Below are 27,016 nucleotides of genomic sequence, written 5' to 3' on the forward strand. Positions count from 1 at the left end.
GTGAGCCGCATATAAAAAATCGTAGCTTAAAAGAGCAACAACACAAAAATTAAAAAATACGGATTTATCACGTCACAATGAAATGTAGAATATCAAATGAAGTTTTACTCCACAAATCGGTCGTTGTTGGGTAACTCGTGTCAAAGATTTGGTATTTGGCTTAGTATTGACGCTTCACGTTACTGTTCTGTTTTCCTTCTCATAATTTATTTTATTCCTATTGTCACTCGACGATATGTTCTTGGCCAAACTCTGCAGATATTGCCAGCCTTAAACAATATTATTGGAAGAGCCGCATTCACTGTTATTAGCCCGGAAATGATTGTAACATGCGCTGGGGTCACTGTTAGAAAAATTCAGGCAAATTTAGCCGTTTTAGAATGGGCAACAGTTTTACCTGCTCCAGTAACCTTTGATACTACAATATTATGGTAAATTACGCTACTAGTAAATCCTGGTCTTCTTGATGACCAAAATTCTTGCAAGTAAATCTAGTACCGGCCCTCTTGATGTTCAGAATTCTGGTAAATTACGCAACTAGTAAATCTAGTGCTGGTCCTCTTGATAACCAGAATTCTGGTAAATTACGCTAATGATGAATCTAGTACTGGTCATCTTGATAACCAGAATTCAGGTAAATCACGATAGTAGTAAATCCAGTACTGGTGCTCTTGATAACCAGAATTCTGGTAAATTACGCTACTGGTAAATCTAGTACTGGTCCTCTTGATAACCACAATTCTGTAAAATTACGCTACTAGGACATCTGGTACTGAAGTCACAGTCAACCTACTTAAGCATTTATTGGCAGTTTTCTGACGCCCTTCTCGTCCGTCTGTGAATTAATGATATGTTGCAGCTCAAAGCATTTATTTTAACGATTTTGAATTGTTAGTCATTGCTAGTGCGATTCATTTTTGACATGTCAAAATAAGTCTGAAATTTTGTCAAAATTGTGAAGTTATGCCAAAAAAGTCAAAATTGTTTACGAAGTCAACTATTTTTGCAACCTGCATTACGTTTGTATTGTTAGATATTTGCACTGGCGGTGAACTTATCATTTTACATTTCTCAGCTTGTGGCCTACTTTATAGACCAGGGGTGGGTAAACTTTTGAGCTCGCGGGCCGCATTCAACATCCGAATTCATTTGCGGGCCGCAATATATAAAATTGGGATTATGAACCAAAACGCAATATTGGTGATTGATTATATAGTGAGCACATGGAGATAATATATATGGGTATTTAAAACAATCCAAACATTGCTTTGATGATATCGTATACACGCATCAGAAACAGTGGCGAGATTTCATTGGCTGGTCGACCTCAATAACCAATTTGTCAAACTCTAGAGATGAAAGTCGGTTGTCCCGATTCTTGGAACAGGATTGAAATTTAAATCTTTGAGCAGCGATCTGTTTATAGATCTACTAATTCCACTTCTGGTTCAGTTCCAGGACACACAATGCTGACAACATCATAACCATGTTAGCTTCAGACACATTTCTACTATGTGTTGATGAAATATAAATACCGTAATTATACGGAAACAGAGAACGAATCTGTCTAAGACACGCGCGAGCTATCCAAAAAGCTGTCTATTCGCTGGTCCTACCAGCATATCCCCGGCTTACCTTTAGACCTATTTCTGCAGCATCGTTCTGGACTTTGACAGCAATTACGGGTAGATCCATTTTGCTATAAGAATCTAACAAGTGTAAAACATAAACAGCTGATTCAGTCATTCCTTAGAACAGGGGTGTCATACATGCGGCCCACCAAACGATTTCACCCGGCCCACGAAGCAATTATGAGAAGATTGAAAAATGCTTGTATTATGCAGCACATTTCTAACAAATGTTGATAAATAGCCTACTTCCATTAAATAATCTACAAAACAGCAGGTGTCGAACATATTCATACCCCCATCCAAGATTAGTTTTGCAGTTCCATTCTGGTTATCATAAGGAACAATGGGGCTGTTCCACTTGATTTTGAACACGCGGTGACGACAAAGGTAACTCGACCCAAATATGTTTTCTTGCTATATGCTTTACTATGGAAATGGGCCAAACATGGACCCAATTTCGTCTCTTGGCGTACAACGATATAAATCATTCATTTGGATATCAAATAGCGGTTTTGATTATGAGCTCTCCATTGGATTCATGATATCCATGAACATTGTCGGATATTGAAAGCATGGCGTCATTTTTGTACATCCAACTGAGAGACTTGGAATTAGGCTTAGTTGTAAGACAACTATCTCATATGACTTCAACAAAACAGGACTACTGTCGGTTGCTCACTACCTAGACTTATTATACGTATCTGATTATCTGATACATATTATGTTGGTAGCACAATGGACTTTTCTACAACCTTTAAGATTTTCAAGTAAAAACTCGATGATCAAAAATGACCAGGCTCACAAGTTCATTTTTGTGTTTTACAATTCTTTTATCTTGGATATGATGATACTATTTGTATCAATTGGGTTTACACTATAGTATTTAGCTTTTTGTCTTGATGCAGTCCCATAAATGGATTTTTCAAATATCGTGTTGGAATTCCTCCCTAAGAATGATGTAATGGTGTAATAATGAGCATGCATAAATACGTTGCTTAGAATGTTATATTCCAAAGTTTATGTGCTTACTATACCATTCATTTTCGGAGTCTTGCAAGAAAATATTTAAGAACCTTTGCTTTATAAGACTACATACGCTTTTCAACTTCAGTTTATAACCGTTCCATTTTATTCAGCATGATAATTGCAACAATACAACTGGTACATCGTTTAATTGTCAATGATCAGAGAGGATGAGATCCAGTTGGCAATATTGGTATTATAACTGCAACAATACAACTGGTACATCGTTTAATTGTCGATCTTCAGAGAGGATGAGATTTAATTGGTATTATTAGTACTTCATCATTTAAAAATGCCAACAGATAGTGATGAGATTAAAAGATAGAAAGGTATTGGAACGACATGAAGTCTTTTAACCAGACAGCTATTTGACCAAGGTCATAATATATCTAGAGAGGGTTTCTGTTGAGTACAGACCAATCTGGTGTAGTTTTGATCGCCAAATGGCGAAAATGATAATGATGAAATCATTGCAGTTGGTGATAAAGATAGAATCATAATATCAGCACTTCCATCACGAGGACACGACGCCCAGAAATAGCATCATTTCCGTCGGCAAACAGCTATTTGATATCCATATGGATGATTTATATTGATATGGATACCTTCACCATCCTCGTTGTACGTCAAGAGACGAAATTAGGTCAATGCTTAGTCCAGTCCCATAGTAAAGATAGCAACAAAACAGCTTTGGGTCGGGTTACCTTTGTCGCCACCGCTATTCGGTGGGATTGACATCAAATTACGTGCGCGAAAAATGGGCACCAGAGCAGTGTTGTAAACAAGTCTCAATTTTATAGCTTTGACTCGAGTCAAGTCCATTCACCACCGAGTCAAGTCCGAGTCCAAGTCATCGAGCAGAGCGTCGAGTCCGAGTCATGGTATTATGACTCGAGTACGATTCGAAGTCATTGTGTTAGCTGTTCAGTTTGCAGTTAAAGCAGGGCCGGATCCGGCCCGTCGACAGTTTCCCGTCTTACTTGAGAATGTGGCCTACGGTCGCAGTCTGCCGAAATTCCCCACTGCTTGCTTACTATGTCAAATTTTAGTGACTGTCTGTTAAATTATGCGTGTTTGAGTGGCATCCAATAGTGGAGCTTATGGGTAAGTTCGTCGAAGCGAGAAGATTTGCATTATCGGCATTATCGGCACCCTAATGAATTGATATTTTGGTAAATTTGGGGTAACAGGCTTATCCAATGCCTTGAAATCTTAATTAGAGATTGCACAATGTGTTAATTGATCAGAGAGAAGCAGACAGGACGGTGTCTGTATGAAAATGATGTTCTCAAATCCACATTGTATTCGAGATTCGTCATTATCGGCGGGAAATGGATTTGAAGTGACATTGCTGTCGTTGAAATACCTTCCTTAAATACGATTCATTCCTTGTATATGTGAATAAATGGGCGACAAATGTATTCATTCAGCAATCCGGCAAGCCACGTACCCAATTTTTCTATATCCGGCCTGCCAGCTCGAGAAGATGCCCGCCCCTGAGGTAAAGTGTTGTTATACCCACTTTTTATAACTCTGTCTGGTGATATCGAATGGTTTGCATTTATAATAGACTAATTTTCCTCACTTCTGTAGTACCAATACCCATAGACGATATGACAATGGGGTGGTTACTTTACTATTCTTCGAAATTACAATGAAATGTCGGTCTCGAACGTCTGAATCTCGAGTCAAATGACTTGGTTCGAGTCCTGCCCAATGACTCGAGTCCAAGTCGAATCAATTCACAGAATGACTCGGGTCGAGTCGAGTCATTTCCGTATTTTGGGAAAATGATTCTAGTCTAGTCGAGTCATCAGAAAATCGTGACTGGAGTCTGGCTCGAGTCATCACAACCCTGACACTGAGTTCATAGCTTTATGAATGGACTGACATGGATTCACAGAAGCGAAAGCACCAATGCTAACCATTATATGCGGGTTTTACGCGGATAATATCACAGTTCACAAGGAATCCGTTGACGCACTGCTGTAATACTTCGGCTCAAAAGATCCCCTGCCTCCAGAGTACCCGAATGGTGATTAATAATGAACCAAATTACAACGTCCGCTTTTACATCTCAATCTCGTGTATTCCTCTCAGCGCAATCGCAAGGCTAACGCCAGTAACGAGATAGCGCAGTGGTATAATCCGCGGCTGCAACACCAATGGGTGCGGGTCGAGTCCGACCTAGGTCGACTTCCGAATTCCGATACCTAAGTGTTGGAGGTTTACCTAGGCTCCTCCTCGCCACCTCATCCGCGTCATCGGTGTCTTACAAAAAGCCTAGAGGTGGGCCGTGCTATAAGTCGGCAGTTACGGAAATTAAGAAGATTATCGGCCTGGTGTAAATGACCATAGTAGTAGACAAACACCATGAATACCTCAAAACAAACAAACAAGGCTAACACCACATAACGACTCGAACGAAGAGAGCATAGAAATATGCCAAGTCATATCGGCGCTAGAACCACACCAACGTAATTCTCCAAATTCTGAATTGCGAATAACCGTGCTTCGAGAATAGAGCCCCGACGATCCGCAATATACTGTAATAAACGATTATGTATAAGTATATAGACTAATATAGTATTCAAGTAAAAACAATGGTATGGGTTTATAGATAACAGTTTTGAATTACTTGACTGGTCCGGCGCGCGAGCGGCCAAAATGTTTGAATTCGGCCCGCGACCCAAGTTGAGTTTGACACCCCTGCCTTAGAATACTAAAAACTGCAATTATATACTACGACAAGAGCAAAATAACATCGGACAAAGTGGTGTCATTGTTATGCTTTTTATGTGTTAGCAATGAAACTAGAAATTTGTTCGCCACTTGCATAAGCGTCCTTGACATGCCTACATTTGAACTTCAGTACCAGAATACCTGGCAATCCACCTCACAATCAGGAATGTAGTTTAATATGTCTCAATGTAAATTTGTAATCGGGAATGTCACTTGCCATACACGCATGGTCATGAAGAAAAATAACAATCATATTGGATTGATAAATTATAAGCAATTATAAGCGGACATGGATTTTAAGATTTTGGTAAGGGTGGTTTCGAATCGCAGACAAAGAAATGACGGATCTGCAATAAGCAAAATTATTATGAACGTTTCGCCACTATATTGGTAAATGAGATACGAATTCAGTGTCAATTTAAAAAACTATCCGAGAGCCACATAATATGACCAAATGGGACGTTTGTGGCTCGCGAGCAATGGGTTACCGACCCCACACCCCGCCCGTTATAGTCATCATATATAAGTCATCTACGATGAATCTCATCACGGAGAGCTATTGTAGCTGAATACAGCAATAGAATCAATATCGCTGTGTATTTCAGGTCCTGGCACGATGGCGAGCCTAATTCCCAAAATGAAGATTGCGGCGAGCTTCGTCTTAGTCACAATGGGCAAATGAACGATTATGATTGTATCGAAACCGAATTCTACATTTGTGAAAAAGGTGGACCCGTTTTCAAGTATATTGATCACTACAGCGATTAGCGTTACCTAAATACTGATAATTCTTACCTAAAAAATCAAAATTTTGACAAAAAAATTAGACCTAACGTATGCAAATTAGGTGTTTTCCAGCATAATATTACATTGTACTACTTATCGTCATTTCTGGTTGGACCTGTCAGTCCTTTCGAAGTAGTTTGCCCTGAAATAACTTTTTTTACTCAAAAACTCACAAATGTGTACATGACAAAACTTTATTCTAACAACATCTGGCCATATGAAGAATTCCATTAGGTAGGCTACAACACCACGTATTATGGAGAAAATAATTTAAAAATGTTGTAGTACAACGAAAGATACTTTCCTACATTCTCGGGTAGAAAGTGTCTGTCCGTACTAAGTAGCTTGCCAAAAATGGTGAAAAAACTTTCAACAGCAGCAGTTGTTGGCTGACAACACTGAAGTTGTGCGAACATTGCTGGTGACACACCGTGTTGCTTCATTCTGACAATGGTGTCTATATCAGAATTTTTCATAATGCGCTTCTTGATATAAGAATCATGCAATGCCCACGCATTCTTGCTTCATTTAGGATACTGCGGTACGTTGAGCATAACACCATGTCAACCTATTTGTTTCAATTGACCGTTTATGATTAACAATGAGCAGACAATGGGCCGTCTACAACGGTATAGACTTATAAAGCCGTAAAATGTAAAATGCCAAGTTCACCGACAGTGCAAAATCTGCGATACAAACGAAATGCAGGTTGCAAAAACATCTTGATCTAGGAAACAATTTTGGCAGTTTTTGACCTAACGCTACACTTTTGACAAAATTTTGACTTTTTTCGACAAGTCAAAAAATCACCCTATATATCGCGTTACCGAATGCACATACAACTCCTACGCAAAACATCAAAAATACCCAAAACACGATCTGGAACTGAAATATAAAATCCAGCAACGCAATGCATTGTAACATAGTCCTTCAAGTATGCTGGCCTAATTAATGTTTGAATTAGCCTGCTGCGTCTTGGAACCAACTACGGATACATTAGTTCAGTGGTTTCAACTTCTTTTGGTCATGCATCGTTTTCAGTTTCGAAACTGTTCTAGGGTCCATCTCTAAGACTAGAGCAGGAACTATCAAGCTTTTTCTTGGCATTGACCCACTTCCTGAGTTGCAAATGTTCTGAAGCGTCCTTTTTAGCCTAGAGCAGTGGTTCTTAACCCTTTTTCCTCCAGCGCCCCTTTCGAGAAATTGCCGTGCTCTAGCGCCGCCTCTCCCCCCGCAACAATTTATTTGAAACATGTTTTAAGCCAGTGGTTTTTAACATTATTCTCTCCAGCGCCCCTTTCAAAAATTATCGTACGCCAGCGCCCCCCTCCCCCACCACCTCATATTGTAAGGACTGTAAGAAAGTCAATTGGTAAGAGGGAGGGCCGTAACAGCACTTCGTCAATCCCCCTAAACACACGATTGTCTTGCGCACCCATAGCGTGATAAACCAAACTCATGAGGGCTTCGCTCCCAAGAACCCCGTCGCGTGGTTTCGATGGTCAGCAAAGTTTATGTGGCCTGATTGCCATAGAGCCAAATTTTTCTATAATGCATGAATAAAATAGGTTGTAATTGCATTTATATGTCCTTATAAACTTTTTATCCTCTCAGCCCACGTAATCGGATTTACCAGTAGCGCTGAGTGAGCTGTTGTATTGGAAAATGAAGGCCACGTAATGAATAATTGAAAATATTCGGGCGTGCCCGTTGGTACAATTAAATTGTTACATGTTATTTTGTTACATCTTGTCCGCTATATAGTCAAAAGACATTGAAGCGCATAAACGTATTAAACTAAAGTATGTACACGATTTGAAATTGTTATTTCTTCACTGGCAAATCGTTTTCTCTGATGGATGTTATTTGTACTGTGGGGTGCAGCTTGCGACTACATGATAATTCGGCACGAGCTATTTAAGCACCTATGGACGATTAAACTTATATACATCTAAGTTTACGCTCAACATAAATGCAATCGTCTTCGGCTAAGGTTTTCCCGCTGACCATCTTTTTGACACACTTCTCGGAGTCCCATATTCACGGGAACTTCATATGTCTTCGTGCATTTTGGCGTGGTAATGGGCGACACCAAAATGCGTATTTCTATTTTCGATAATTATGCGTATTCTTCGGTGGGGAGTCGCCAAAACATGATGTTTAATTTATGTTCATTCACCGAAATAATTTAGGGCACCCTTCGAGCTAACCGATTGGGGGTTTGGGTTGCAGCAGTTTCGGTCTTGGTAAGAGGTTAAAGTTCAGTCGGTCTTTTTGGCACTTTGGTATTGTAAATATTTCGCGATTTAATCGCGCTCGAGGACCATTCGACTATAATAAACCATATAATAATTGTGTGTGGGTCAAATCCAGGTTGTTATAACAACAATCGGGTACGGGCTCACACCCTGTGGTTCGAACTTGTTATGTTCGTGTATTTACGTTGGTATCGTTTCACTCTATTTTGTCTAGTAATTAATAATATACCATAGCAACAATGCAGCGTATGTAGCAACAAGCAACTTGAAGAAGTAGTGCCCGTGAGGAATAACATACACTAGTTGTCGTTTCGTAGCTGTTCGTCAATATTTTTGTACAATTTTTTCTCTGTGTTGCTGCATTGTCTCATTGTAATTGTATGTTATTCCTCAAGGACAAGACAAAAGTCTTGACCAGCAAAAGAATGTAATTCAAGATGTCCTGAATGAATATTAAATCATTTCCGACTGCATCACGACAAACGCTTGAATCAACATAGGTGATAATAACACAAAGAACTATACCAAATAAATTGAAGCTTTGAAGAACTGATCTTCGGAGCTATATTGTACCTGGTTGGGCCCACATAACACATTCTGAACATACAGGTTTGTGATGACTAGTTTATTTACCTGCTCCCAGAAGAGCAAGAGCACTAATGCAATTGCAAGCACATCCGACCAGGTAATGCTCTGATTTAGATTAAGTTTTGTAAGTACACAATCTTTGGTCGTCTTGCTTCTGACATGTTTGCAAAATTATTGTTCAAAACTTACCATAAACTACACTCGTTACTATAATACTCTATGCTGTTACAGTTTACAAACTCGCTAATCCGCAATGCGGTTGCGGAATCACCGCCGTTAGTAGACCCCTTGATCAAATAGAAGGACTTAATCAACCAGTCAAAGCCGCCGTAATCATAGAAGGAGAAGGCGATTCGCCAATCAGCGCCTCAATTTCGTGCTTGCTGGTTCGCCTACTCGCCATTCCATGCTCGGTGGCCCGCCAACTGTTCGGCAGCTACTCTCAGGCGGTTTTGGCGAAATGGATAGGATTTGTAGAACGTCCATGCCGGTGACTTCATAATCAGTGATTAACTGTTGATATACTAAGTTATTTTGAAGTCTCTACTAGTAGCTGACGCGTGTCGGCCGAAAATATTAGGTTATATTCCAATATGAATATAGATTATAGAGCAGTGATTTTCAATCCTTTTGAGCTTCATTCGCACTTTTTTGAAAAATAAATTTCATTCGCACAAACTATAACCGAAAATTGTTAAACAAAACTAAGATGAAAATACAACATTTATTCGTTCAGATGTGCAACAAATTGGCTATACTATGTATCTAAAGCTATCAAGTGTCTCATTAAAAAGGCTACTATTTTCACTCGTTTTGATTCAACTATTTCACTAAATCCATTCTCGGCCAAACAAGTTGTTGGGTTTTGTACAAGAACGTCTATACTAGTGCTTGGATGGCCAGGTCTTAAAATCTGTTCTGCCATCCTATGCAAAATACAACGTATTTTTCATGAGTGAAAATGCTTGCTATAAGAAATTGTTTTCGAGAGCTGACAAAAAGGTCTAGGAGGTTCCAGTGCGTGAAAACCCACTTGTTTGTGTTGAGGCTGTTGCCTTATGTCTTGGAAAATAAGGTCCAAACGATCAAGGAGAGTAGGCACATCAGAGCTCGGTATACCTTATGATTAGAGCCCGACCGATTATCGGCTCGCCGATAATATCGAGTCGATATCACGCTTGGAGAGAAATATCGGTATCGGCCATTGAAGGTAAAAAAATATCGGCTATTTTGGTGACGTCACAACATGGCGGCAGAGAGTCAAGAGAAGTCGATAAAAGACGTGAGGACGGTCAATTATAAAAATAAATGGCCAAGCTGCATATAGTGCATACTGCATACAGGGTAGTAGGCGTGTATATCTGAAAAATATTATAGATAACTAACCACCGTTATGCCCCACTGACTTCGTGGGAATCCCCCTGCAGTAATCGATCACCAAAGACAGAGAGCAGCTGGATGGATAGTTGTCTGCAGAAGATTTCAATCAGTATAAGAAATGAGAACTTCAATCATGCTGGACTGACCCTCGTAATGATAGAGAAAAGCGTCGCGTCGAAACATTTCCCGGTTCGGTACTAACAGAGCTAATTATACCGGTAATGTATGAAATCGTCTGACTGAGGCCTGCGGCTGCGGCGCCACCATGATAGGAAATATGCGAGCATAGAGGGCAAGAAAATCAAGCAAACGTGGAGTAAAGCCAATAATTGATACGAAAATTTTTGATTCTATGATGACATTGGCCAATTCTGACTAAAGAGTGTAAAATATTGATCAATTGATTGTTGAAATGCTGGTCAAGGCCCATGGGGGATGGGTGGAGCAGTTGCAGACGTGGACAATTTGAGTTGTTTTGCACATTCTCTTCAGCTATTTGTTAATAATGTGCTGAAGGCTCCAGGTGCATTGTCAGAAGAATATCAATATTTGGTTAAACCATTGAAGGAAAGATCCCCTGCAAGGGAGCGGTGGAACCGAAATGAAGAAAGATTTCCTGCTGTGCCACTAACTATGCTACCAAGTGAAAGACTGCTCACTGTGTTTAGTACTATATACATCATCTATGGATGGAAGACCGCAGAAGTTCACTCCTTGGAGAAAGGGCCGAGAAATTGTGCTTCGTGAACTGTAATCTGCAACTGCTGGATTGGTGTTTTTGATACATTTTTATAGCTCCTTGATCATTTATTTCATGTTCAAGCATATCAATGGCTGTAAAGTTGTTGAAAGAAATGCTCTTGAGGTGTTAAATATGGGCCTTGAGCTAGATTCCATATCTTTTGAATATCGGTTCAATATATCGGGGTTATCGGTGGAGGTACTGGATATCGGTCTTATCGGTATCGGCTCAGAAATCCAATATCGGTCGGGCTCTACTTATGATACGTTGCTCGAACTTCCGTTTTTCGATTTCCCATTTTCTGTCTCGCGAGTATGTGGGAAAAGCAAATAAACTCACGATACTCTGTGTTCTGCTATTTAGCTCGATCTACCTTGAGAATTCATAACAGTTTAATAACGTCAGCTATTTAGACTACGACCAAAATCTTAGTTTTTGTGGCATCTCGCGACCCGAGCCTCGCCCATGAAAAGGAATTCATTTTTAAAACTGTAGTAGTTTGCTAGGATTTTACGGACATGTGTTACATACAGAAAGGGCACACCACAATTCTATCCAACACAGCTCTACAAAATATGTCTGACGCACGCGATTTCGAATTAGGGTGAATTAAATTCCTCTGCGTGTCGCAATTGTACTACTGTCTACTCAGATTGCAAGAACGGGACTATTCCGTACCGACGACGAAGCATATCCATATCGAATGGTTTGACCAGCATTGGTCATTTTGTGGCCAAGGTTTTGTCGACGCTTATGTTTGTGGCACCGCATTTTATCAGGGGTTTGTTTGCCAAAACTTTACGTTTTCATGTGACCCGACTCAGAAGGGGTTGGCCTCGAAATGAATGAGTCTTACAGACCTGAACTCGATCGTTGCACATCTTCATCCCAACAGTCTTCGACCATGTTTTCCAGAAAAACCAATCAAACAAATCTTATGAATTCCAATGATAAAGCCATATTTTCTGCGTGTCTCGCTTATTGGCTACAGTACCCAACACCGTGACATTAGATTTGTAAAAACTATCGCCGGATTGTTTGCAATAAATTCAACAAATATTGCATACATATTAACAGATCGCTCTGGCACCGTGTCTACCCAAAATTATACCATTTGCGGTCCATACTTTAATAACCCTTGAAGGGGTAAAAATTTGCGTTACAGTAACTTGCAAATGTGAGTCTGTAATGATGGTATTTACTACTATCCTCGTGCCTCGCACTAATCGAACAGTTATTACTGCACGAAAGTATTGACTATCGAAAAGAGAGCAGAAAGTCAATTTGACGTCATTTTTTCAGCCTGTCGCAGGATCAGACGGGCTGATATACTGTATGTCTGCCACTACACCAGCTTCCAAACCAGGCTTTTGGTTACGTAATAATCATAGTGCGAAAATATTAACTCACTACGGTTTGTGAGAGCTACGATTAGTGGTGCGTCGTAAGTTTAAACAAGTTTTTACAATTGCGCCGCAAAAAGTTACCTTGCCCTTGAATTTCCTATTGGGTTTATTTGAATTATTCCAGGTCAGAAAAATTAACAGCTATTATTCACGAGTTTCATTCGCACTCATCCGGGATTTTCATTCGCACCATTCGCACCACCTTCGTCATTCGCACCGCAATTTTTTTCATTCGCACAACTGCGAACCGTCACATAGGTTGAAAAGCACTGCTATAGAGTATTATTCATATGAAAACGACTTTCCTGTGAGATTCATGCAGACACATCGATGATTTTTACTAATCCAATGTGTTTCGAATGAATAACTTTCATTAAATTTTTTTCTTCTCATAAGTTATATTATTTACTCGGGAACATTTTGGTTTATTTTATGCTGTTGGAAGGTAGACTAACTATCAAGTTCAGAAAATGGTATTTCAATGGCAACTGCTTGAAACTCGTTTCAATTGTTTTAAACGTTCTCGTGACTCTCCGATGGTACTCAGAACTTCGTTTCCATTGTATCAGTGCTCTGATATCCTATTGCAGTGGTTCTTAACCTTTACTAACTCGCGGAACACTTACGCCTTCGCGGCACCCTAAATTTTCGATTAGTCATAAAACAAAAATCTACCACAACACACATCTAACTACTCATAAATACGTTACAATAGATTTTTGGTACGCAAATTGAACTGTGCCTCAACGGAATGTTACAAGTACACAACCAATGCAATATGATTTCCACACAAAACGGAAACATTATAATGAATATTCATGCAAATCGGTTGTTACCTTTGAGATAGCCTATCAGTCAAGTAATGCGAAGCTGCACCATAGAAAATACCATCGCATGCCTCGATCGAAACGCAAGCGTGATACCAATTGCTTGATTACAAATTAGCTTATGAATATTGGACATGGAATCGGCAATTCAGCAAGACTTGGCTTCGATTTCGAATCCTCACCTCACCTGCATACGCCAAAGCACACGACGTAGCACCACGACGGTCACAATTCCACAAATGTTCGGGCCTAATTTTGTGTGCAGCCTATTATGATGGTCAAGGCGGGCGTATCATCACATATCATATTTATTAGTTTTGGGTGTCTTGACCTCCTGTGGAACCCCTGAGCTTAGCTGGTGGAACCCTTGGTGTTCCGTGGAAGACTGGTTAAGAAATCACTGTCCTGTTAGTGGTGTTGATTACTTTTGCTTGAATGAAGAATCCCACGCATCCTGTAGTAGTGACCAGAATATGTTATGACTAAGAACAAATATGGCAAGATATTGTTTCCAATAGAAACAATACAAGAGTTTGATAATCTCTTTCGTCGGTACCATTACCACCTAACTCCCACCATACACCAGTGTCATGAATGTCCGAATTAGAGGGGAGATTGTCATTTACCAAGAGTCATTACTGAAATTTCTTACATTGTGCTGACGACATCAGAAACACTTTAAGCCAGGGGTGGGCGATTATTTTCCTCCGCGGGACAAATGAGAAGTAGAAAACACGTTGACGGGCCAAGTGAAATTTTTTAGTTATATTCTCCAGCGTATTTTAATTTTATTTCTAAATTACATTGTTAATAAATGCTGCTCAGTGAATGTGTTGATTTTAGGTAATGAAAAAGTGACGTTTCATTAAAATAATATATATTTGCCGTCATGATTCGAAACAATGTCAAACATGATAAATTTGTAACTCTCTGTGTTTCTCAAAGTTTTTTAGGCACGCCTTCCACTATGATAGCGAAAGATTTCGCGCCCCCTTATCATATCACAAAATATTAAAAAGTGCAACCGGAATGCTAGCAATCCCAACGGATAGTTTCATGGTATGGAAGGTTATGGCTGTAGATGAGAGAGGACTGAAATATCAAAGTCGGACAACAGACGGAACAATAACTATAAGCTGGGGGTTAATTGCGCCGAGCGCGAAAAATTATTCAATAGACTTCGGCTTCGCGCCCCCCGCCTTCTGATGCTTTCACGACCCCCAGTTCGAGAACCATACTGCTCTGAAATGTATATGCAATGATACAAAGCTTATTTTCCTTGTCGCTTCCTTCCGAGCAGTGTGCAGTGTTTCGTGTTTTTATCTTAAGACCGACTTTAATTATAATCCTTAATCTCTGCGTGATGCTCGGCAAAAACGCGAAGGACGGATTTACCCCAGACTCCAGTATAAACATATTCATTCTAGTCCGTGACGCACCTGGCCTTACAGGCGAAAAGCGTCACTCATCTTTTCATCAATAATAATAATAATAGTATAAACATATTTAGTACTCTTAAGTCTAAATCTTTGAATTTCAGTTTTCGCCTTTTTTTGGAATGAACAATAATCCTTTATGACAGTGATAGATAGGTGATTGATCTGATGAGTCATATTGTAATCGCGAGCACTGTTTGACTTGTTTTAAGAATTAGGGATTTCGAAATGTATCACGTAACAATTTGAAACACATACCGTATAATGCGTACTGTGACAATGGCAACAAAGAAGGTTTAAAGTTTAAACTAAACTATATGGAAAGAGTGATTTCTTTAGTGTCTTTAATCGCTACTCATACTTTGCCACATTGCCCTTATTTAGAATCCGGATTACGCATGCGAGGTACGTGGGCAGCGTGATCGTGGCATATTGTTGAGCAGGCTTCAAAGTACACGAATTTCCTGTTCAGTTGATTCAGCCTATGGTTTTAGTCATTCATAAAGCAAGTTTTATGTTTTGAATTCCAAGCAACATTTCGCGGACCGCACAGAATAGCTTCGCGGGTCGCAGTTGGCCTGCGGGCCGCACTTTGCCCAGGCTGCTGTAAGCTGTGATTGTGGAAGTTTAAAAGTTGTTTTGTTATGATTCAGGATCAGGATCACTGGAATAGTCTGTGATTACGTGTACGCTTTGCCTTAAGTAAAATCATACTATGGGCTAAAATTCATTTTAGTGATGAAACAGAGCTTGCGAGTCTTGGCTGGTTGTGTGTGTTTTGAAATGACTTATTGCATTATGAAGGTAGCCGACCCCTGGGCTAGGCATAATGTGGGAGGGTTAAGGCTCTGTTTCATATTGGCGTTATAATGTCACGTGCTAAAGTGACGCATGATCAACTGTTGCTTTTCATTGCGTCTCAAGCTCATACATATCTCGGACAAGCGCTCCGTCATCCATGAATTATCTAGTAAATAGCTTATATATTTTTTGAATGACACAACCGTATAGTTGCAACCGTATACGTGGATCTCTAGTATATATTTTAGTACTTAGACATAATGCTTGCTTGTTACTGACATGCCGGGTCGTTGAAACGTGAATGCTGAAAAGTATGTGCAGCTGGTGAACAGAAATTCTGAAAATGTTAATAATCTCTACCCATCTACCGATATTTGTTAATCGCAATCACATATTTCTACAATACATGGGTTCTTCTAATCAACAAAAACGGTCTTTGAGTTGATCGATACAGATGGCCCAAGGATTTGGGACGAACTGATGTTCAGCTGATTCAGATAAAGTGACCAACACAAAGGTTTGCAACCTTTTTTGCTCTGCGTACCGGTTTCAAAATGAAATTTGTTTTGTTATTGAATGTTCCGTAACACCATGTCAACCACTTTGTTTCATTTAACTGTTTATGATTCACAATGAGCAGACAATGGGCCGTCTACAACGATGGGCTATAAAGTAGGCTATAAAGTTCACACACAGTGCAAAATCTACGATACAAACGAAATGCAGAGGTCAAAAAGATAGTGATCCAGTCAGAAGATAGTGATCCAGCCAGAAAAACTCCGATAATATCATCTACTCACAAGTTGTTGAATATTGATTGACAAAACAAACAGGAAATTAAAAACTCAAACATCAGGCCCAACCCATTAATCCATTAATGTAACTATATTGATGTCATGGTGGAAGAGGACAAGGCTCCCCGTTACTTTGTGAAAAAGTACTGATCCAGCTCCGATGCAATTACGGCAATATCAGAAAAAGTTCTGATTCAGCTGCAATCCGGCTCCGGCCAGAAATGAGAAAATCCGGCCGGATATCCAATCCGATTTCGGTCTATGCCCCGCTCTAGTAGACACTAGCGATGTTCAAGCGCTTGCAGCAACAGAGATAATATATTCCAACATCAACGTTTCATGTTACGTAACATTCATAAACTCAATAATATTGCAAGAATGAGCAAATTACTGACAAGATAGTACGAGCTGTGGTGGCCCTAGGATTGGAGGGGGGCTGGGCGAAACATTCAGGGGGGCCCATATATCTAAAAACGCAGCTTGCGGGGGGCTCCGCCACCCAGACCCCCCCCTCCTCTCAATACAACTATTATATATATTGCATGTATACAGACTCCGTCATACTCTATAGCAGGGGTTCTCAACTTTCGTTGTATAACGGGCCGCATTTCAACAACAAATGAAGCTGCGGGCCGCAGAACATTATTACCTTGTATTTTTGGGCTACTTTAAATCTGGGCTTCTGTAGCCTATCTACCAATCGTATACGGACATTTAGGACATTTTTATGAATTCTAATGCATGGATGGGCGGCGATCGTAAGTTTGCAGTTGCTGTATTTTTGTGAGAATAAGTATCTTCCAGCGGCGCAAGTAATTCCCTTCATGGAGCGTGCATTGCATTCGTTACCAAGTCGTTATATGCACTTTCGAACTCTTCCACCAGAGAACCGAACTCCCTGTTTCTAAGCGTGAGCGAGCAAGCATTAAATTACTGTCACGTTTTCGGTACTGAGGCAATTATCACTTTAAGCTCGCAAATATATGAGAAGAAGTCTGGCGTTCGGGGTCATTTCTGAGCAAACCAATCAACCCTTCTTCTTTCATTCCATAGTTACAAAAGTCAGCTTTATCAAGTTGATGTTTTTCGCTGGCCCTCCCCATTTTTGCCCCGCCAGCATTTCGTCTGCAAATATGCCCATTCTGATAAATGTACCCAGATAATTAGCTCTGCAATGTATGTGTAGCCAGTGGATTAGTCCAATGCGAGGCTAGAATAGTCTTCGCGGCAATGTGTTTCAGAACATGCGGTAAAAGATCGACTGACATTGCTGTTACTCATCTGGCCACGGTTGAATCAGACAACTGTAGCGTCGAAATTTGTCAGGTGATGTTGTCCTTGGTGCTAAGCGCCGGAAATAGCGAATATTCCCACAGTATGTTAAAGTTTAATTGAAATACACCTTCTCCAGCAGATTTCTTTGGTTTAGCGATATTCCAATCAATTTTGAACGATGCGTCTGTGACGTCGTCGGCAATTTTTCGTTTTTTCTAAGATCAGATGATATGTATAACTCCAGAAGAAACTGTCTTGGTACCATTGTAAGCTTCAACCCTTCTTTACTACAAGTGTTCTTCGACAAATATGACACATTGGTTTTCCGTTAATATCCGAGAAAGCAAATTCATTGTTGCGCGCAGAGTTACAAACCCAGTTTTCGACGTTTAATGTCCCGTTCCTTGTTCTTGTTTCTGTCCAAATCATTCGGGGTGAGTGGAGCACTATTTAAAAGTGTACTACGAAGCGGGGTCCCTTGAACCAGAGTCCAGCCGAATAGCGATTCAAAGCAATAACAGTCTAAACTCGAGCGTATATCAAGAATCCAGAACACATCAAAGAATGAGTAATTAAATGAAACAGAGACGGTGCGATAAGAGAGCCAGGTAGCTAAATTGATATGTAACAATACCGTGCCACTAATAATTGCGTTCATGATGAAAGATGTCGCGGGCCGCAAAATGAACGTCTGCGGGCCGCACGCGGCCCGCGGGTTGAGAACCCCTGCTCTATAGCAGTGGTTCTTAACCTTTTTCATACCGTTACCCCCAAGAAGAAAATGACAGGATGCAATTACCCTGTTTCAAAAAAATAGCAAATTACAGCCAACACTCATAGTGACGTCATAATGTACACTGAAATGCCTTTTAAAAATATCAAGTCAGTGGGTAGGCTGATGGTGGTTTTTAGTTATCCAATGGTCACATCTAGGAAAAGGGGAGGATAATAGACAGCATCTCATGCAATTGTAAATTGCAAACTTATTTTGATATTTCGTTTTGATCGATACCATTGCAGAAAATCCTATTTCACGGCAACAAGTTGAAGGAAATTCAATCAGAAAGTTCAATGCCATTATGACGAAGATTGGTTTTTCATTTGGAAGGCGAACCCAAAAGGTTCCAATATCTTCCCCTCGTTTCTTCGGAGGCATTTTGATGATGTCAGACTTAACTTTTCTGACTAGACTAGATCACTACACCTTTCAACACTAATACCTATATTTCTATACGATATTTTTATTGCATTATAGGTGTAAAACTTTCAATTTTCCAGCATACGTAACAATACATGATCCGCACTACTACAAAATAAATTGGACTTACCTAGCACTATACTAAACTATATTCGACCCTGCTATTCATAATCACTATTGGTTCTGGTTACTATGATATCACAGCAGGCATGGTGTGTTGAGTGAAACGAAATATATAGCCTACAAGCTGGCTAAAATATATGTAGGAAGCCTACATTCATATTTCCGTTTGAAAAGATTTCAATGCAGCGGTATAAGTTTATAAGAATTATGTCAATTTGAATTACCCCCCGAAAATTGGTAAATTACCCCTTTGGGGGTAATTACCCCCAGGTTAAGAACCACTGCTCTATAGAATGTTTATGCTGTATGTAACTATGTACTATAAAATCAATCACAAAGTCAACAGGCAACTGTGTCATTCAAGTTCAAGATGTGATTTTCATGCGTGAAACTAATCACAAATAGAGTGGTAATGGAAACTCAAAAATAACAAGTTTATACTTTTTCAAGGAAACTATGACAGTATTGCAATGACTCGAGTCGTAATATTTTGGTGACTCGACTTGGCTCAGATCAAAATATAGAAATAGGATTGACATTTGACTCGGTAACAATCCTGAATGAGGACCAAGAGCTAATCGATCACTAGGGTGACCAAACAATGAAGTTGATAGAACACGTAGGCTACATAGAATTGAAACTTCCAATGAATGAAGAAACTACTATGACCGGACAATTGAATTGATGCATTTAGTACTTCAAAAAAGTAGAAATCAAAATGATGATAGGAAATATGACACCAAAAGTAAAAAAGAACAACTAAATGGAATCTATCATATGGGTACAAAATGATATTGGCCTGGTGTAAACTTACCAAAGCACTCGAGACATCATGATTCATGAAGACTCAAAACAACAACAACAACAACAAACAACAATGACATCCCTTCTCTGACAAGATGACTCAACCAAGAGGAGTGAATGGTCACACCAAGAATTATTACTGGATCACTCAACAAGGATTAACTCATGGACTATATTTCTACAGCGAAAGAAAAATTATTTATTTGTAACAGCAAACACAGCATAAATACCTGCAGAAAAGAACAAATATCGGTATATTACAAATCATCATTTGTCCCAGAAGTTACCTAACCAAGACATAGCATGTTTATGGTAAATTTTACATTTAATGCTTGCAATGGTACCAGTTATAAAACAGCTTAGCCATACCACCTCGTCTAAACGTCTAAAGATAGAATAGAAAAAGCTCTTGAACCTGACAATAAAATGAGGTAAGGGGTCAGAACCAGGCTCATAATAATTTTCAAAATCAAGTCATACACAGCGTCAAATTAAAATATTGTTGGCGCAACAGTGTCCACACAAAGATTGCGAATGCCAGTTTCAAGTGAAACTAAACATTATCCAAACCGCCCACTTCTGCCTACAATTGAGGCTACATTGCTGTCACAACTTTGAAATTATATATTCAATAAAAACTCATTTTTCCGCATTCTATGTTATAATTAGAGCCCGACCGATATTGGATTTCTGAGCCGATACCGATAAGACCGAAATCCGGTACCTCCACTGATAACCCCGATATATTCAGCCGATATTCAAAAGATATGGAATCTAGCTCAAGGGCCATATTTAACACCTCAGAGCATTTATTTCAGCAACTTTACAGCCATTGACATGCTTGAAGATGAAATAAATGATCTAGGGCAGGGGTGTCAAACATACGGCCCGCGGGCCGCATCCGGCCCGCCAGACGATTTCATCCGGCCCGCGAAGCAATTTTGAGTAGATTGAGAAATTCTTGTATGTAACAAATGTTTAGATTTCTTGCAGGAAGTACTTTCATTAAATATTCCCTCAAGGCAGCAAATGCCGGGCATGTTCATAGGCCACATTATAGCCATCCGGCTATGCGGTTGTGCTTTCACGCTCTGTAATTCAAGAAGGCAAAAAGTGCACACTGAGTTCAGAGTTTTATGAGAAATGGACCGAATAATAGCTATTAGCAGAAGTGAAAACGCCAATGCGGAACTAGTTATATGCAATTTACATGGAAATATATTAGTTACACAAATATATATGACCGCACCGCACTGCTGTGTCACTTCCCATCCAATATAGGACCCCGACTTGCGATCTAACAATAATAACCCAAATTCATACGCCCGCGTTTACCGTTAAATATCTTGGGCTAACGGCAGATTACGACTACAGCAAAGGGAGCATAGAAATATGCCGACTTATATCGTCGTTAGCGCCACTATTTTATCGGCTCTTAACTAATTTCAACCGGACAATCATCGTATTTTGGTCAATGCAATTGTTCGCGAATAAAGGTGTTGCGACTTGCTGGATTAGAACCCCTATGATCCGTGCATTATCTATATGCTTGATAATAAAGCATTCAAGTGAAAAGCCAGGACATGGGGTAACATTTGGGAATCAGTTGACTAATCCGGCCCGCGGGCGATTTGAAGGCTTGAATCCGGCCCGCGACGCAATTTGAGTTTGACACCCCTGATCTAGGGGCTATAAAAATATATCAAAAGCACCAATCCAGCAGTTGCAGATTACAGTTCACGGAGCACAATTTCTCGGCCCTTTCTCCAAGGAGTGAACTTCTGTGGTCTTCCATAAATGATGTATATAGTACTACACCCTGTGAGCAGTCTTTCACTTGGTACCATAGTTAGTGGCACAGCAAGAATTGGAAATCTTTCTTCATTTCGCTTCCACCGTTCTCTTGCAGGGGATCTTTCCTTCAATGGTTTCACCAAATATTGATATTAATATTGATATTCTTCTGGCAGTGCACCTGGAGCCATCAGCACATCATTAACAAAGAGCTGAAGAGAATTTGCAAAACAACTCAAATTGTCCAAGTCTGCAACTGCTCCACCCATCCCCCTCGGGCCTTGACCATGACCAGCATTTCAACAATCAATTGATCAATATTTTACGCTCTTTTGTCAGAATTGGCCAATGTCATCACGGAATCAAAAATTTTCGTATCAATTATTGGCTTTACTCCACGTTTGCTTGATTTTCTTGCCCTCTATGCTCGAATATTTCCTATCATGGTGGCGCCGCAGGCCTCCGTCAGACGACTTCATACATTACTGGTATAATTAGCTCTGTTGGTACCGAGCCAATAGCACTATCTTCAGAGAAATGTTTCGACGCGACGCTTTTCTCTATCATCACGAGGGTCAGTCCAGCATGATTGAAGTTCTCATTTCTCTTACTGATTGAAATCTTCTGCAGACAACTATCCATCCAGCTGCTCTCTGTCTTTTCTTTGGTGATCGATTACTGCAGGGGGGTTCCCACGAAGTCAGTGGGGCATAACGGTGGTTAGTTATCTATAATATTTTTCAGATAGGCACGCCTACTGCCCTGTATGCAGTATGCACTTTATGCAGCTTAGCCATTTATTTTTATAATTTACCGTCCTCAAGTCTTCTATCGACTTCTCTGACCGCTGCCACCATGTTGCGACGTCACGAAAATGGCCGATATTTTTTAAACTAAAATGACCGATACCGATATTTCTCTCCAAGCGTGATATCGACTCGATATTATCGGCGAGCCGATAATCGGTCGGGCTCTTGTTATAATAGCTTCGATATGACGACCAGTGATGAAAATTTTCAATTTGACAGAAATGAGAGGGATACTCCAATGATTTTCATTAGCAATGACTTTAAACTTGAGTGCCATACACTAAAAAGCTAAATTGTAACTTGAATGATATATTAGATCAGTGGTCGGGAACCTATGACTCGCGAGTCATATATGGCTCTTTTGGACATAAGATATGGCTCTTTGCGAAATTTTCAATTTTGTGCCTAATTTATCAATATTGCAGCAACTTGTTATTAAATCTTCAGCACGAGAAGTATAATTATTCTTGTGAATTATGAACATGTTCTTGATAGGTTAATACAGTGACGTATTGAGGGTTAGGGGCTCGGACCCCTTTTCAAAATCCTCAAATTTAAGTTGCTGTCTCGGCGGCGACCAATGTCACTCGCAGATTCGATGTAGCCGATACGAAATCTTGAATTGCACGATGCAATAATTGATTGAATTGAAAGAGTGGGATACATGGCTGCGCCTGCATCCCAATGCAGTTTTCAAATATACATTGTCTTTCTGATCTCCGGCGAAAAATATACTGCGATTACATACTCATAGCACCCCTCCCCCCGTACGTCTCGCCCCCCTCCCCACCCAATCTCAGGCCCACCACTCTCAGTGCGAAACCAATAAAATATATATTACTTGCAAAAAATCTATGTAGCTCAAGTTTTGCATACTCATAATTCAAATAAGGCAACCAGCATGATTTGTACGAGTTTTTACTGAGTAATACGGTGCAAATGCCGAATCCCATGTAATGATGTCGAATTTGCGCTACTATGACGTCACAATTATTCAATTGTAATGTATTAGTAGATTGACATGTATGGCTCTTTGGGAGATAAAATGCAAAATATCGGGTCAATATGGCTCTTCGGACGAAAAAGGTTCCCGACCACTGTATTAGATCAACTTCTACAAGATAGCTCATGTACAGCCCTACAAAAAATTGTATCAATTTTACGATTGAATGAGCCCGAAAAGTTTGTTTGTTTATGCACCAACTTGAAAAGCTGGATATTGAATTTAAAAACTTGAAATTGTTTTTTTTATTTATTTATTTTAGTACTACTGACATGGAGTTAGCCTATTACTGAAAATGAATGAGATGCACCAGTCACTGAAAATATATACTTCTTGTATACAATGTAGTAGTTTATTGTCAATGTTATTGTAATTTTAAAACACTGAGAAAAAGGTGTAGAATATTATTTAAAAAATATCATGAAAGTGATAATCATTCACGACAAAATTTTCGCACAAATCTCTTCTAACTAAAAATTAGAGGAAAAAGGAGTAGCAGCCGGGTCTTCAAAATTATGTGAATAGTGCGATACCAAAATCTGCAAGGATTCTGGGCTGGGGCTCAAAAAGCATGGTAATAAACCAGGTCGCCTTCAAGAGAATTCAGAAGCTTTTCATCTAATTACAAAACGAATATAGTACGGTACTCAAAACAAAGTATGCACTTCTAATCGGTGCAAACATTTGGTCATCGACCCCTCTTTACGACAACATATTCCACATTGGTGCATGGATTTCCATGGTTATTCGCAATATGATAACTATAAATTGCGTAAATGTAGGAGGGGTTCCCTCATAAAATCGAAGTAAGCCCTTTTAACGTGCACAGAAATTTGATGATCGACAACAGTTTACGGTATTATATTCTACATGGGTATATATATTTTCACGGTTATTCGCAAAATGATAACTAAATTGCGTAAATGTAGAAGGGCTCCCCCGCATCAAATCGAAGTAAGCTCGTACAACGCGTGCAGAATTTAATGATCGACAACTGTTTACGGTACCATATTCTACATGGGTACATATCTTTTCACGGTTATTCGAAAAATGATAACTAAAAAATGAGAATTATGACCCCTTTTTACGGTACTGTACCATATTCTTCATGAATACAAGGATTTCCACGGTTATTCAGAAAATGGTAATAGTTGGAAAAAAGCGCGTAAACCGGAGAAATAGTTGAAAAAAAAAATGCGCGTAAACCGAAGAAATAGTTGAAAAAAAAGCGCGTAAACCGAGGAGGGGGGGGGGTCGAAAGTGCGTAGATCAACCAGGGGGCCCTGGGCGACCGCCCACCTCGCCCACCCCAAAAGCCACCACTGAGTACGTGGCGATGTTGTATTTTAAGATTCACCGCAGTATGAATTGCCACAGCTTTGGAGACAGATTTCTAAATATTTTGTATAAAATTATCCATTTAAACAGCTCGGATGCTCTAATTCTAACCCCAATTTCTTTGTATTTTCCAAATGTCAGCGATGTAGGTTGCCTAATCATCGGAGACGGAACGTAAAATAGATACTGGAATATTTGCAAATCACAACAAAGCTCATGGCATGTAAAACTAGTGTGATAACGCCAGAGGTGGTCAAAGTAGTCAAGGAAGCTACTCAAGTAAAAGTAGAAGTAGTGACGAAAAAATCTACTCAAGTACGAGTAGAAGTACTTCTTCCATACGCAACCTAAAACTACTTGAAGCAAAAGTAGCATTTATTGACTTTAAATCTACTCAAGTAAGAAAGTAGTTGTTAAAATGATCGTAATTCGTTCGCATGGATTGTCTAAAGCTGCAAATTGAGCTATGCGAAAAGTGCAGAGCTTGATTCATATTGATGCATACCGGGAGTGATGCATTTTTCGACAGCATAGGCATTCGCCCGCATCATGGGATGAAAATAACAGTATTGATAACGAAATGCGATAGTAATCCTCTGTTTACTCCAGTGGTTCTTAACCATGCCTCCAGCGCCCTCCAGGGGGCACTGGCGATTTTGAAGGCGGTGGAAACGCTCAGAGGGCGATACGGGAGGCGCTGAAGAGAAATGGCTTCGTCGTAGATGAAGTGGTAGTAGGACATATTCTAAATGAGTATTCAGAACAAATTAACATTCCACAAAACATGTCAAATCCCGAAATTAGTTGTCGCGCTATGCGACAATGTTTGCTACATGTTTTCAGAAATGTAGTGGGATATTATAATTGATATAAAACGAATTGCGCGTACTTTTAGATCGCCAATTTCCCGTTATGTAAAACACTGCCGTCACGTTTGCTAGGGTTATTTTCAACAAAATGTTTCGCATTATGTATTATATCCCGCAGCGCACAGCGTGTGAAAATCAAAGAAGGAGGCACTGTACATCACTTTTGATAGTAAGAGCCCCTTGTACATAAAATAAGTTTTGAAGCTTTGTGCACGAATTGAATAACTAAATATATTTGTATTTGAGAGCTACAAAATTAAATCGTCATAATATTTCTTCATCGTATCATAAAGGATGATACTATCTCGTGTTTTGGTTCACAACCTCACATGAACGCTATATAATATGAGTTGCTTTGTTTGGAATACATTCATGTTAAAATTAATAACTGGGTACAGTACTAAATGCAATGTGACCAGATATATGCATCCCATTCTCAGTTGACTTAGTTATAGTTACTCAAAGCACTAAGACAAAATCCAATACCATTAATTTCCCAATTTTGCCAATCGCCGATGTGAATTCGGGAGGGTTCGAACCACACGGTATGAGACCGTACCCGATTGTTGTTATTACAACCTTGGTTTGACCCACTATATCAGCAGTAATTTAGAAGTATCATCTACGAAATTGCATAAAACAAAGATATTTTTCCATTGTGGTCTATCTTAGAATTCAATTTTATATCGGTACTATCACTAGGGAGTTTGCGACTGCGGATAAGATGTCCGATTCCTCCAGCAACGTGTGGATCGTACTCATCATAGCTTCATTAGCAAACATCACGGTGTCCATTCTTTTATCAGAGAGAACCAGATTTATTGCAGTTCCTATGCATTGTAGTTCCACCGTTAAATGTACCGCAACGTTATGTTACCGACGAATACTTCGAGATTTTAGAAGTCAAAGCTATTTACGATGATTTGCGTTATCGCAGGTCTGACTTCGCCTGCTTGTGCCTCACCTGTCCCTTGCCCCTCCTTTCACGCCTATTGCGTAATTTTGGGAGTAAAATGTTCATATTTTACTTATTCATGAACATCGATAGAAAATACCTATCAACCAGACTACAAATCCATCAGTAATTCCTTACAGCAGGGTTGTAACCAAATCACAAGGTTCCGAGTCACAAGTCAATCTCACTTTTATAGTTTTGACTCAAGTCAAGTCGAGTCATTTTCAATTCACCACCGAGTCAAGTTGGAGTCCAAGTCAGTTAGTAGAGGATTGGGTCCGAGTCATAGTGTTGTGACTCGAGTCCGAGTCCGGGTCATTGTGTTCACTGTTTTCGGTTCAATCCACTTTTTTAAATTCTGCTCGAGTGATATAAAATGGCTCGCATTCATTATATCGTAATTTTGCTCAGTCCTAACAGTTTCTGGTCCTATT

The 27,016-nt window shown here is 39.7% G+C and overlaps 1 protein-coding gene across 1 annotated transcript in view; it reads left to right on the forward strand.

The window, feature by feature from the left end:
* The window catches only part of LOC145435051 (perlucin-like protein), a 75,665-nt gene that overhangs the window by 42,078 nt on the left and 6,571 nt on the right, over window positions 1–27,016 (forward strand). The window contains exon 5 of the mRNA XM_080312333.1: window positions 6,002–6,123. Coding sequence (XP_080168459.1) covers window positions 6,002–6,123 — 122 coding nt within the window. The remainder of the gene's footprint in view (window positions 1–6,001; window positions 6,124–27,016) is intronic.

The sequence above is a fragment of the Botryllus schlosseri genome, chromosome 3 (genome assembly GCF_051294905.1).
Source record: "Botryllus schlosseri isolate E-star chromosome 3, Bs_hap1, whole genome shotgun sequence".
NCBI classification, from domain to species: Eukaryota; Metazoa; Chordata; class Ascidiacea; order Stolidobranchia; family Styelidae; genus Botryllus; species Botryllus schlosseri.